Below are 14,618 nucleotides of genomic sequence, written 5' to 3'. Positions count from 1 at the left end.
TCCCAAATCTGGCATGGCCAAGCCTAATTCTTCATTTGATCCGTCTCTAACTTGCTCAAATTTATTTGGGCATATTTCAGTAAGAGAAAAAAGTGATGCAATAGTACAGAGGCAATAGGCTTTACTTGTATAAGGACTTCACCAAAGGCCATTTCTTAATGGCCAATAAACATGTGAAAAGGTACTCAACATCATTAATCCTCAGGAAAATGCGAATTAAAGCTACCATACAATATCACGACACATCACCAGAATGATTAAAATGAAAAAAAAAAATTGGCCATACTGAGTGCTGGCAAAAACAAACAATAGGAGGGCTAAGCAATGCTAATGTAAATATAAACTGGAACAAACCCCTTGGAAACTCCGTCAGTCTTTGTCAGAGATAAACATTGGCATATTTTGTGACTAGAGGTTTTACTCTTTGGTATACAGCTGACAGAAATAACATATTCTGTGCACTAAAAATAAGTACTTAAGCTCCTAGCAGCATTATTTTTAATATCCAAAATTAAAATCAACACTAATGTGAATCAACAGTATTTTGTGTAAGTAAATTGTAATATACAATAGAGTGGAATGTTATACTGTAGTTAACATGAATGAGTTATACCACAGATGCACAACATGGATGAATTTTATATAAATAAAATTGAATGATGGTAGCCAGAGACACATTCAATACAAGATAGTACAACCCTATAAATATTATATATTAGAATCTATGAAAAATTAATTTATAGTACAGTAAGTCAGACTAGTCGTTATCTGAGGGGTGGAGGGAACATGAAGTGATGAAGTGGTGCTTTTAGATTCTAGTGATCTTCTTTCCCTTAACCTGTATGATGGGTACTTTGTGATAATACATTTTGATGTGTGTGTTTTTCTATTGCTTGTTTGTTGCTTTCAAAATTTAAGTGTATATTACATGTAAAATCATGTATTCCTTCATTAGTGTCTTCCTACCTTCTGTTTCCCTGAAAGTGGAGCTTCCTCAATGTATAAATAATCACCTCTCTGCCTCTGGACTTAAATATAATTCCATACTAGGCCAATGGACCTCATTTCCTCAGAAGCCATGGAATGGCTGTATCATGCTACTGTAAAATGTATGATTTTATCCCCTAATGGGGTGAAATTTGAAAAATGGAAAAGAGGAGATGGGAGAGAACTTGCAAATTAATTCCTGCTTTATATTTTTTTCTGTATGTTATTCAGAGGTGCAGTACTTCCGTGCAGCCTCTGTTAATTACATGCAATCATCTTAGGTTTCTTATTGCTGAAAGGATTCAGAAGACCAAGCAGTTTATACGGTGATAAAAACAGCTTTATGACAGGCAAAAAACACAGGACAGCAACAGCAGGCGAAGGATACACAGTACAAAAGTTGCTGAGATCTCAGGAGCAACTTGTTTGTCCTCCCACTGCTTGGTAGCACAGGATATACTTTATCTCCAGCTCTTAAACCATCCATAGAGGCTGACTGAGCAAAACACCTCAGTACCAGGAATCTCAAAACTACTTGTTGGGAGGGTCTCTTACAAAAATCTTTTTATGCAGGCATATTTTAGTTACATGGCTAGTCTTTGTTTTTTATCTTTCAAACAGAGGCTTCCACCTCATGGGACAGTTTTAAGGACAAGTCGACTCTAGTCTTGCACCACAGTTTAGTCTGCAGGAAACATGACTATTTTATTCCATCGATCATTATGCATTCATTAAATTGATGACTTTATTTTGTCTTTAAAGATTATTTACTTGAGAAAGGGAAAGAGCAAAGGAAAAGGCAGAGAGAGGATCTTCAAGCAGACTCTTCACTGAGTGCAGAGCCTGACATGGGACTTGATCTCACAATCTATGAGATCATGACCTAAGTGGAAACCAAGAGTTGAAGGCTCAACAGACTGAGCCACCCAAGTGCCCTTTGATGACCTTATTTCTCTAGGACTCATGACACCAGAAAAATCAGTATCCTTGAGGGCTTGGGAAATGGCATAATGACAGAAACTGGTAGATGAATTTTATGAAGACACAGGGGCCTGTACTCTCCATTAACTTCCTGCAGGTCCAGTACTCTGAGTATGTTGACAAATCTTCTCTAGATAAAAAAACAACTTGTTTCAGCATGTACTTCTTAACCCCGAGAAAAGGGAGAAGACCCAGTCTCTAAATGGCTTTCTTTTCATTTTCAAGGCAAAAAATTTATGTTTGGGTGTTACGTGTATATAATATATATTATAGGTAGGATGCAGAGCAGTTTATGGCTTAGGCCACGGTACAGAAGGCCTTCTCTCTTGTATGTTATCACTTGGTAGATACAGTGGTTCTTAAAGGGTCATGGCATGTTAGGTTAATTGGGAATCTGGAGTATACCCCCAAAAGTATATCTCACGTGGAGCTTTTAGGATAATAGAGCAAGTAACAATTGTCATTTTGAGAAAGAGCTCTTCATTGGGCTCTGGAGGCTACTGAACAGCCCAACTTAGCTAATAGGTGACTATGTACTTAGGTAACTCTTTAAATGATTATGACTAACCTTCCTACCTATAAATTCAGCTATAATCAGGCAGGTTGGGCCCAAATAGGTCCTAATGGTGTAAATAAGTTGTATAACTAGGTCTTTCGAATTCCCAGTATACCCACAAATGCCACAGTGCTGTCCTCTCTGCAGCCACACTCATGGGAAATATTCTACAAACAACTGACTTCAAGTGAAAGATCATGGACCATGTTTATAATTTGCCAGCATCAGTCAGAAGTGACATTTTAATGTTCACTAAAATGTGATTGAAAGTATCATAAAATTTAGTGAAAACAAAATGCTATATATTCTTAAAAGGATTATGTAAACACGGGTGAATAGGAATAAAGACAGAAAATGTGGACTGTGCATTAAAATTGTAATTTATTGAAAAGAAAAGGAAAAAATCTCAGTCACTGCACACAATTACATGGAATGATGACACAGAAGAAGCAATTCAAAGAGTTTTGAACAAAATTTCCATAATAGAAACTTAGTAAAGACTTCAATACCCTCTGATTCAGTGGCCTTCATATGTCATGACAATAAACTGTTAGGAAATTTTGGTTTTAAGGAAAATAATGATATTCTGTTTAATACACAGTAAAGACCTCAAAAACTTGGGATTATCTTTTTCTAAAATAATAGTCTAAATGTTTGGATAAGATGGTTTTACATGGAAGACAGGAAAATTTTAGAGAATGGAATTTTCAGTCACATCTGCAAATAGAAAAACAAATATGTGGTTAGGTATACTACATATTTTGAGTTGAAGAGACACTTTTATGATATGCACATTTTAACTGTCATTTTCTCTTCATTTTAAGATAAAATTCACAATGTTATTTGTGCTTTCCTGTTGCTAATAAGTATATCCATTTCTCTTGATTTTTAAGTTTTGAAAAGAATTTATTAGTAGATAGTATTCTCCTTTGCAGTAATATAAAACATATGGCAGGCAATTAGAAGATAAAATTTTCATGTGGGTCAGAATTTATCATTTACTTTAGTTTGATCTGTTGAAAAAGAAGTTTCCACCATTGAGAAAGGAAACACACAATTAAAAGCTCCAATATGGTGGATGAAGGTAATTTTAAAAAATCTGTTGATATTTCAGTCTATTTGCCTGTTGAGAGACGATCATTTGGTTTCACTATGTCACTTGCTAAGGATTTCTACTGCAGTGATTTCAAAGAACTGGATACAACTGTTGGGTTCACCTGAGTCTCAAGGTCACATCTTCATAGAAAATTAGTAACATCCACACTTCTATATTTGTATAGGCGTTTCAATATTATAAATTATATTAGTTAAAATTAGATATTTTTAAGTTGCTGTTTAAATATAGTATGATTAGGAAACAAAAAAAATTATAAATTTCTAAGCTAATGTAATTATTTAAGTGCTACTGTGTTCACACACAAGTAGCTACACTTCAACAAAAAGAAAAAAAAAAATATATAGCCTACAATCATCTTTGTACTTTGCCTTCAAATGGAAATACAATTAATGGTTAGACAGGTAATTTCCAAACTTACCAACAGCCATAATTGTGGAGTTCCTGAGAATTCTTAATTTTTCTGAAAGAACAAAAATTATTAAAATTATTTGATCAAAATAGTCAGCAATAAAATTTTATTAGCTCAAAAAAATGACTGCTACTTATTTCCTGTGTCTATTATCCCAGAACTATACTTTGCAAAGATGACTATATTTAATCACCTTCAGAGATATGAAAAATAAACATTGTTTTATTATTTTAAGTAAGCAAAAAGTTGGAACTTGAATTTAGGACTACTGGATACCAAAACCTGTGCTCTATTCTTATGTATATCATGGGTATAACCAAAAGAAAGGCATTTAAAGATTAATAGAAGTGCAAGGAGAAGAAAACTGAATTCTAAAACGGAACTCTTCATATTCTTTTTTGGAGAAAAGCTTATTTTCCCACCTCATCAAGAATGAATTTCACTCATAGAATAGATAGCACTGCTCCACATATTCTATTGGATTAATGTTAGCCATAGATGCCACAGAAGGTATTATCAATTTTCCGGTTCAGAATGAGGCACTAAACACTGCTTTGCCATGTTGATTCTACATCTGTTTCTGTGGTACATTCTGTAAGTGATTTTGTTTTATGTCTTTTGGAGGAACATCACTATGCAGTAATTTAAATGAACTTACCACCACTGGGGCACAACATCAGCATTTTCAATGTTCTCAGAGGCAATGGGTTTAGTGATGTCCAAGGATGGTGGATAAGCAATATACTGCATGATTTGTGCAGGAAAATACCAAGCAGCATAGGGATAAGCATCAAGTTGGTAGAATTGTTGGAAAGGCTGGAAGGAAAGACATTGAAAAGCAACAGGGTATGAATAATTGCTGTTTTGAATCTCTGAAAATGAACTGTTTCATTAATTTCTGACATGGCTATTAGCAATACAAGGGATGATTACTCTGTGAAATCTCTGGAAAGAAAAAGAGTCAGAGTTACTTTTGAAGGCTGAATGAAGCTTCAAAATTGGAAGAAGCAACCTATTTGAAATACTTTTCATGTTAGAGACTTGGGCAGTGACACTGATTTTGCCAATCATATTACCTGAAGTCAATTTCTTCTAAAACACGTGAAACATTTTCAGCAACCTTTATAAGATTCACTAAATGGCAAGTAATGGTTGGAGAGCTCCATAACTAGTATGGAATTGACCTGCTTGTTCACAGGAATCAGAACCGTTATGGCAGCACATAGTACAGAGTACCTACTTATTGCCTTAAAAATGAAATCAGAATCCCTAGGAACACTGAAATCAATGGAATTTAGGGCAGGGGAAAAACTGGCATCTATTATGTATTACTGACAATTTCATTTCACAGATGAGAAAACAAGATCAGAGAGTATTTTTACAGAGATGTTCAGTATCTCTCCAGATGGTTTCTTTAAAACAAAAGTATGTCTACCAGTTTGAGAGTTCAAGATTCCTAATAGAAACTGAGTTTTAGAAACAGATTATGGGCATAAAGATATATAATTAAGAAATAAGTTAAAAGAGAAATTAATATACCAAGGAGATTAACACTTCATAATGCTTATGACTATAATACAATGCTCTCACATCAGCTAAAACAGACAGACTAGAACAGATCTCATCCAGAGAATAGTGACAAGTAATTCTAATCTCTCAGATCAATGAATATAAATTATTGTGGAAATTGGGAGTGAAAAATAACCATTGGAGAAGAAAACAATCACCTCCTAAGTGTGAGGCTATTTAAAAACAAACACATTTAAACTTTGCAGGATATTATTACTGTGCAATTTATTAAGCAAAATATTACCAATTGGAGGAGGTTGTTTTCATTCACTCTGCGAAGTTGTTGCTGTATAAAAGTGAATAAAGCACATTTTGAGTTACTTATACATCTGGTACAATACATTCATTTTACAAAAAATAAAATTTTAAAAAATTCATGCCCATAAATATAGCATGATCCATGAAATTCAGGAGAAACTGTATTCTATGCCAGAATTATGAAAAAGTTTCAAAACACTTCTTATTTTGCACTTTAGAAAAAAAAATCAAACTATAGTTTGGAAAAATAAAGAATTTGTAAAGTTCGCATACTGAGGGAAAATAACCTACCAATTTTCTGTCTACATATTTTCTCTTCATGGCTATTTAATAATCATTTATTTAAATTTGATCTTTGGTAAATTTTTAAATATTATCAAATATGATTAGCAGAACAATTTTTCTTTTGGGATATATTTGTTAAAAAAAGAGAAGCACGTATTATAAAAACATAACACATGAAGAAAATATTAAGATATTTTATATTTAATAAATAATCTTACCTGGTCATGGATAGTTCCCTAAGGAAGAGAAAACATTTTGTTTTAGTCTATTGATTTTATTTATGTATGAATAATGAACATTTCCTAGGTGCTTTCATATATTTGAGGATGACTATGCTTAGCACTCAGGACACAACCATGAAATACAATGAACACTTTTGTAAGACCAATATAATAATAATACTTGCTTATAACCTTATAGCTTAGTCATATCATAGCTAAAATAATAAAATATATTATTCTGGTAATTTCTTAGATCATTAAGGATAAATTTCAGTAGGGTACTGATATATTTAAATTTATTGGACTTTATTTTATTTTTTTTTTATTTTTTTTTTTTAATATTTTTTTTAAATTTTTATTTATCTATGACAGTCACACAGAGAGAGAGAGAGAGAGAGAGAGGCAGAGACACAGGCAGAGGGAGAAGCAGGCTCCATGCACCGGGAGCCCGACGTGGGATTCGATCCCGGGTCTCCAGGATCGCGCCCTGGGCCAAAGGCAGGCGCCAAACTGCTGCGCCACCCAGGGATCCCCTGGACTTTATTTTAAACACAAACAACTTGGACACTGATATAAGAGTAACAATTGGGGTCCAAATTAATTATTGACTTTTCCTACATTGGTAAGAGAAGAAAATGAAAAATGTCATTTTGCTAAATTAGGACAGGGCTTTTTCCCTAAAGTACTAATTAAGTTGATTTATGTAACTAAAATAAGGTTTTTTTTTCTCCTCCCAAGTGAATGACCTTATAATAACCAAAAGGATTAAAACTAAATGGTTGTGCTGATTTATGTTTTTAATCTATCCATATTGTAGTTCAAATGCACTTCTTGATAAAAGACCTTCGTAATGTCAGAAGTTCATGAGCACAGTAAACTTTATAGAGACTGAGAGGGACCCCTGGGTGGCTCAGTAGTTGAGCATCTGCCTCGGCTCAGCTAGTGTCCCGGAGTCCTGGGATTGAGTCCTGCATCAGGCTCCCCAGTGGAGAGCCTGTTTCTCCCTCTGCCTATGTCTCTGCCTCTCTCTCTCATGTCGCTCATAAATAATTTTAAAAAATCTATAGAGACTGAGAAATAAAGACAGGAGGAGAAGGAATGAACATTTTATTGGACTTGCTACAAGCCCCACTCAGGGCTAGCTGAGTAGGAGATTGTTAATTCATTATTCAAATAACACTGGGAAGCAAGAATAACTATATTTCCATTTCACATACATAAGGAAACAAGTCCAGAGACAAGCTCAACTTGGCCATTCTTTCTTACAGAGTTTGACAGAAACGTTTTGAAAGTTTAGGACTCCTGGTTCCTCCTATTTCCTTAAATGGAAAGTTTATTTGACACATCCGTGCTTTCATGAGCAGGAATGTTTATAGAATTCTCAATCAGGGCTGGACATGGGAAAATAAACACATGATAAAGTCCTAAATATAATGCATCATCAGAGAGACTGTAAGAGGTTTTGATGTGGAATTTAGACAAAGTAAATTTCTCCATGGTTAGTAATTATGGATATGATAGTATTAATCCAGGCATAAATAGAGAGAAATGGCTCTGATAGCAAATATATAGATAATCATATGAATAGTCTTTCAGTTGTTAACTACCAAGGCTAGAGTAATTTCTTGAGAAAGATGAATACAACTTTCAAAGTGAACCCAACTTAAAATTTAATGTATTTTAGTTCTGCAGAATATGATTTTGTATTATAAATAAAATATTACTACCTGCAGTTGGTTGTGTTGGCTCAGTCTACGAAGCTGTTCCTATTCAAAAGAAAAAACATTCTCAGTTGCTTGGGTTCCATTCAGTACAATCCCATCATTATCAAGTGATGAAGCTAGAATCCTACAATGTTTTTCCCAGAAGTAAAGAATGAGGAACTATTAATTGTACTTTAGTGTTAATTCTATCACAAATAATTTGGACTACGTCAATTATTTTTTAAGACATTACAAAAGCTACTTTCTTAACTTATTTTTAACTTGAAATACAGATATAAGTGAGTATTCAGGCAATTTTACTTATAAAGTATCTTGTGTCAGAATTACTAAGAAAATTAGAAATGACTTTTGCTTTCTGATCAAAGATTTAAACTTGGTCAAATGAAATCAAAATATTGGATGAACTGAGGGAAAAAATGTTGATGCTTCTGGTGTTGGCCACATTTATTGATCATTTACTTTATGCATGGATTTTTTAAACTGCTCTCACATCATTTAATATTTATTATTATTGGTCATTTTAGAATTTAGATTAAGAATTATAGCAGATAAGTAAACTGTCTGGGATGCCTGCATGGCTCAGTGGTTGAGCATCTGCCTTTGGCTCAGGCCATGATCCCGGGATCCTGGGAATCGAGTCCCACATGGGGCTCCCTCCCTGTGGGGAACCTGCTTCCCCCTCTGCCTATGTCTCTGCATATCTCTCTGTGTCTCTCATGAATAAATAAATAAAATCTTTATTTTTTAAAAGATTTTATTTATTTATTTATTCATTCATTCATTCATTCATTCATACATACATTCATTCATTCAAGACACAGAGAGAGAGAGGCAGAGACATAGGCAGAGGGAGAAGCAGGCTCCATGCAGGGAGCCTGATGTGGGACTCGATCTCAGAACTCCAGGATCACACCTGAGCCAAAGCCAGATGCTCAACCACTGAGCCACCCAGGTGTCCCAATAAATAAAATCTTAAAAAAAAAAAAAGTAAACTGTCTAACATCACACACTGGTAAAAGGTAAAACTTAGGGGCAAATTCAAGTCTGGTCAAATCTATAGACTGTCATTTAAATACTAGTCTATTCAGATCTAAAGCAGGCTATGTAATACAAATATTCAGCTGAAAGTATGAATTAAATACCTGAAATAAAAAAGTTGTTAGTGTTACTTTCAGAGAGGGATCAGTCAATAACTAGAGTCCTTCAGACAACTCGTTATGGATTAGATTTTAGCAGGTAATGAGATGGAGAAATAATTTACCAATATAACATTCTTATTCCTTGGTACATTTGCCTTTGATAAACTTTTAATGAAATTTTACCAGATAGCGTTGATAGAGTATGTCTTCTCTTGGAATCTGCCTCTGCTAAAAAACAAACAAACAAACAAAACATATACATATATGTTGTTTAAGTAAATTGTAACAAATCTTAGGATACTAGTATTTTTTAAATTTAATATATCTCACCTCAGTATTATTGGGAACAACTTCCTTCAAAAAAACAGAAACAAGCACACTTTTAATTTTGTGACTTATTAATTTATATTTAAGGTAAGAATACTAATTAACTAGACACTATTACTAAATAACTGGTTAACTGATTTTTAGCCACAAAATAATGCATTACTGAGACAAAATAAATAATTTGATATAACATGTTATATCCAGATTTCCTTTTCCCTTCTTCCTGCTGTCACCAGGCAGGTTATTCAGAATGTTGAAGGTGGTTATAAAATATTCACCTTTATTGAATTTACAGAAACCCCACATAACTGGATTGGTTTTATTTTATAATTTGCAAGCAGGTCTCCCAAAGTTAATAAAAGGACTTCATCACCTTCTATGCCTGCTACTGTTTTTCTTTAGGCTAACAAGGGACAAGGAATTTGTGATTAATTAACCTAAAATTGGTTGGTTTTTACACAGGATATAACATGTTTACATTATTTAGAAGCACAGTCATCATTATACTTTTTAATGACAAGATTGAGTTCTGCTAAAATCTGTTAAGGGCAAGATAACTAAGGAAAAAAAAAAAAAAAACATGTTTGGACACCACAGATGGCCAGATAATGATTGTTTGTCCAAAAACAATTCTGTAATTTTGTCTCTGATAAATAGTTCTTTTCTTACTTCTGTTGGGTTGATACTCACATGTGTTAGAATTTTGAAAGAAAGCCACATACATAGCACCTTGTGCAATGAGACTTATAGAATATGTAACCTTCATGGTACAATAAGCTTTCATAATGTTTCCTAAGTAATTGGGATATTGAATTAACATCAAAATCATTTACCTCGCTTGATGAAGTGCTGCTGGATTGCCTTTGCTAAGAAAAAGAAAACCAATGTTACTGACCATGAGACTTTTAGAATTGGAAGGAAACAAGTTCTACACTTTCATACTGGGTTGGTAAGTCTTGGTTTCAGGTTTGAAAAAAGTGATGTGAAAAGCTTAGGGCCAATGTAATGCATTTTTTTGGATTGTCAATTTTATTTAAAATAGATGGTGGGAAGAGGATAATAACTTACCCAATATTTTAAAATGTTTTTATTAAAATAAACACAGATATATGATGGAGTAGGATGCAAAATACATATGGATTTTTGTGATAAAAAATGAAACTTGAGGAAAAAGCCCTATTGAGCAGAGCTACTCAGAGTTCTGGGTTCAGTGTTTATTCTCATCTACCTCTGGAGCTACTTTGATGTGAATAAACTGGAAACATTAAAATACTACAACCAATTTCAGTATTGAGCTAATATGACATTAGCTCTAAAAGCATCTACCCTTTGGAATATGTAGTTTTCCTTCTAAGTCATGTATGTTATAATTTATATATGGATATAATTTTTGTTCCCAAATACAATTTTAAAAGATTGATTTTAATATTCAAATGACTGTTCATCTCTTGGGAGAGTCGATTAACCATATATTATGGACTAACAGATGTTTTTTCCCTATTTTTAGATTGGGTAGCATAGCCCATCGACCCCAGGTGATTGCTGTAATAGATTTTTTCTGCCCAAGGACTATCCTGAAAATTGAATGAGCTCATACTCTGGATGGCAGAGGCAAGCTTTTGTTGGAACCTCATGGTTCATTTTTGAACATTTATGCACACTTTGCTTTTTGCTCTTATTTTAATAAATAAGCAATATTTCCATTGATTAGCATTCAAGTGCCATATTCCCTCTTTCAATTTTAACTTTATCCGGCAAGGCATTGTACATTTTTGGATATAATAGGACTGTTTGAGAAATTAAATCTCAATCACTTTGAGAAAATAGTTTTGCTAAGATAAAGCATACAGAATATACTACATATGATATGTAAGTGTGGTGTTTATTAAAATAAAGGTGTCTTACCTCAGGGTCTTCCATGACCTGTACCTTAGGAAAAGAGAAGTAATTTTATGTTTCATGATAAATATTCAAATGTAACATAATAGTTACTAAATAAAATAGATAGCCAAGAAATTAGAAAATTGAGGCAATAGCCAAGTGATCAGAAAAACAAAAAAACACCCGTGTCATCTTTTAATACCAAATCTATTAAAAATCTAGTAGACAATCCAGAATTTAAAATTCATGTTTAAATAAAGTGAATAATCAACTGTGACTACGTAAAACATTCTTGGAGCAGATATATTCCTTTATGTAATGTCCCAAATGAGGCATTTCTTCAGCTTTAGCAACAAGTGCAAACAATTGGCCAGCACATAGCTGTATTCATACATGCACACATTCCTTCCTTCATCCATCCATCCATCCATCCATCCATCCATCCATCCATCCTAATGTTTTGTCTCCTTGTAGCTATAAAGTAATGGCAATAAAGTCAGTATTCTTTATAATTCTCAGTAGAATTCATTAGTTATTTTGAATTTCTGACTGAAATGTTCAAGTAAACTATAAATGCCATGGAAAAATTAAAATTTTTCTAAATTAAAACAGTTTTCCTACTTCAAGACTACATATTTTTTGCCACACTATTTTAAGAAAATTTTTGATACCTTGATTCCTTCATTCTGTTTTTCTCTCAGAAGTTCTCTCTATTGAAGCTAAAAAAGTATTGCTTATAAGCAATACTTTATAAAATCTATTTTTGAAAGGATAAACTTTTAAAATCATTTAAATATCATTGGTGTTCCTAACCTTGCTCAGTTCACTGAAGTATTCCTTAGGGATAGAAAAGAAAAGAACAATGTTGTGAACAGGGACATAAATGAATGAACATCTATAAGAAAATGTACCTTGCATTGTGCTGCTGTAAGTTAAAAAATAAATGTTTTTATGAATGTACTAATATTTCTTGCTATATCACTTCTAACATTAGTTTCTCTTTGCTAAGTGTTCTTTGCTTAAGCTGTATGAAAATATTCACTTTAAATAATTTTTTAAAAATTGTCCCACTACATTTTATTGTTATCTTTCATCTTGTTTTAGTTATAGTTCTGAGTTCTTTTGATCTCATTTCTGTCTGGTTCAATAAGCCGAGCATCTATTTCCATAAAAAGGCAATAAATGCACAGCACAACACTTGCTTCTCTACAGTATATTTTGTGGAGATCTTCTTACCTCTCTTAGTTCTCTTGGTGTAGGCTAGAAAGAAAAAAAGAAAGAGAAAGAAGAAAAGTTACATTAAAAATCACTCAAGCAAAGTTGGGCTGCCTATCAAACTTAAAATAGTGGTCTTCAGCAATTGCACTGCTGGGGATTTACCCTAAAGATACAGATGCAGTGAAACGCCAAAACACCTGCACCCCAATGTTTATAGCAGCAATGTCCACAGTAGCCAAACCGTAGAAGGAACCTCAGTGTCCATCGAAAGATGAATTGATAAAGATGTGGTCTATGTATACAAGGGAATATTCCTCAGCCATTAGAAACGACAAATACCCACCATTTGCTTCGACGTGGATGGAACTGGAGGGTATTATGCTGAGTGAAGTAAGTCAATCCGAGAAGGACAAACATTATATGGTCTCATTCATTTGGGGAATATAAAAAAATAGTGAAAGGGATTAAAGGGGAAAGGAGGGAAAATGAGTGGGAAATATCAGTGAGGATTACAGAAATGAGAGGCTCCTAACTCTGGAAAAAGAACAAGGGGTAGTGGAAGGGGTGGTGGGCGGGGTTTTGGGGTGACTGGATGATGGGCACTGAGGGGGGCGCCTGACAGGATGAGCACTGGGTGATATGCTATATGTTGGCAAATCGAACTCCAATAAAAAAATACAAAAAAATACTGGTTTTGAAGTAAAATTTCTATTTGTGTTTTATTTGGCAATTAAGTCATAAAACTATACAAAATACAACACATGAAGGGATATCATTTAGAGATAAAAAATGTTCCATCGTAATGTTTTTGGAAGTTCTGTGTTCTACCTAGGTTATGCAAAAAAACCATGAGTGTTTTGCAAAGAAGCAAATGCATAAGGTACTAACTAAAACAGCTCTTTAATATTTGAATATCTGGTTTTGATATTCTTTGTGGGTGCCTGGGTGACTGAACGAAAGGGAGATTTGATCAAGCCAAGTGAAAAATCATTTATAAACTAAAATTAAAGTAAATTTCCCAGAAAAATGCTTGTCTTTAAGAAGGGTAAAAAGATAATACTCACCAGAGCAAACCTGAGAAACTGTCTTTCTTTGAGAACTTCCTGTCAAATTAAATTGTGAGTGATAAAAAATGAAAGATATCAAAGAAGGAGCATGTTTGTCCGTTTGAACACGTTATCAATTTTAATTAGATAAAGTAACATATTTCTTATGGTAGAAGAAAAGGTAAATAGTTCTAGTTTTATGATCTAATTTTTAAAACTAAAGAGACCTTCTATTTGGTTCCTTTTTTTACGAGGCCTAGAGATTTAGTAAGTCTATGCTTAAAATGTTAAAGGAGGAATTGAATGAAGATTTAATCAAAAAAGAGATTTGAGAGAGTAATCCAAGTAACTGAGTACTTGGACACATATGAAGATAGATAAAATTGGAGTGAAAAAGACATTCATTATCCATCACAGCTAACAGAAAAGTTTGGGGACTGGGGTGGAGTAAAATCTTACCTCTCTGCTGTCTAGCTCATTCTGAAAAGAATAAAATAAATAAATAAAAAGGTATTAGTTCAATCAGTGGACAGAGTGGAGAATTCATGGCTCATGCAGAAATGTGTGGTAGAGGTATCTAATTTAAGATCCAGTGTTTAAAATGAAACCAAATCATCAATCACATGTTAAAGTACAAGTAGAAGAGAAAGAAGCAAGAATACATTAAAATAAATCATGTTAACATATTCTGTTTAATTATTTCTCTTGAATATTAAGGTTTTTTATTTACCATAAACATTATGTAAGTCCATGTGCCTCTTCTCTAAGAAAGTTTGTGAAAACAAATAAAAACTTGTGGGCACTTGAACTGAAGATATTGTAACTCAGTGAATGTGAAACTGTTTTATAGAGAAGAGAAGAACAGGCCTAGAATCTACGAATACATTATCACTTAAATAC

The 14,618-nt window shown here is 33.4% G+C and overlaps 1 protein-coding gene across 4 annotated transcripts; it reads right to left on the bottom strand.

The window, feature by feature from the left end:
- Positions 1-2,883: 2,883 nt before the first annotated feature.
- Positions 2,884-14,597, bottom strand: CSN1S1 (casein alpha s1). Of its 4 annotated transcripts, none has more exons than XM_038555119.1 (15): positions 14,449-14,597; positions 14,178-14,198; positions 13,737-13,775; positions 12,691-12,714; positions 12,268-12,291; positions 11,479-11,502; positions 10,407-10,439; positions 9,577-9,600; positions 9,430-9,474; positions 8,111-8,149; positions 6,381-6,398; positions 5,864-5,905; positions 4,709-4,866; positions 4,060-4,101; positions 2,894-3,241 (listed from the first exon to the last, which is right to left on the bottom strand). In XM_038555119.1, coding segments are annotated over exons 1-14 (501 nt in total). In that variant the 5' UTR covers positions 14,458-14,597; the 3' UTR covers positions 2,894-3,241; positions 4,060-4,100. The 4 variants fall into 4 exon arrangements, with proteins under 4 accessions (XP_038411049.1, XP_038411047.1, XP_038411048.1 ...); XM_038555120.1 differs by having other exon boundaries at positions 9,430-9,471; XM_038555121.1 differs by lacking the exon at positions 12,268-12,291 and having other exon boundaries at positions 2,884-3,241.
- Positions 14,598-14,618: the final 21 nt, after the last annotated feature.

This window comes from Canis lupus, chromosome 13, assembly GCF_011100685.1.
Source record: "Canis lupus familiaris isolate Mischka breed German Shepherd chromosome 13, alternate assembly UU_Cfam_GSD_1.0, whole genome shotgun sequence".
In the NCBI taxonomy this organism is placed as follows: Eukaryota; Metazoa; Chordata; class Mammalia; order Carnivora; family Canidae; genus Canis; species Canis lupus.
Note: the sequence above shows the minus strand (reverse complement) of the source record. Positions and strands in the feature narration are given on the sequence as shown.

What these genes read in the sequence shown, in the direction of transcription:
- CSN1S1 (XM_038555119.1), bottom strand. An exon ending in ATGAGCTAGACAGCAGAGAG is followed by an intron (nt 13,776 to 14,177) that starts GTAAGATTTTAC and finishes TTAATTTGACAG; the next exon opens with GAAGTTCTCAAAGAAAGACA. An exon ending in AGGTCATGGAAGACCCTGAG is followed by an intron (nt 10,440 to 11,478) that starts GTAAGACACCTT and finishes TCTTTTTCTTAG; the next exon opens with CAAAGGCAATCCAGCAGCAC.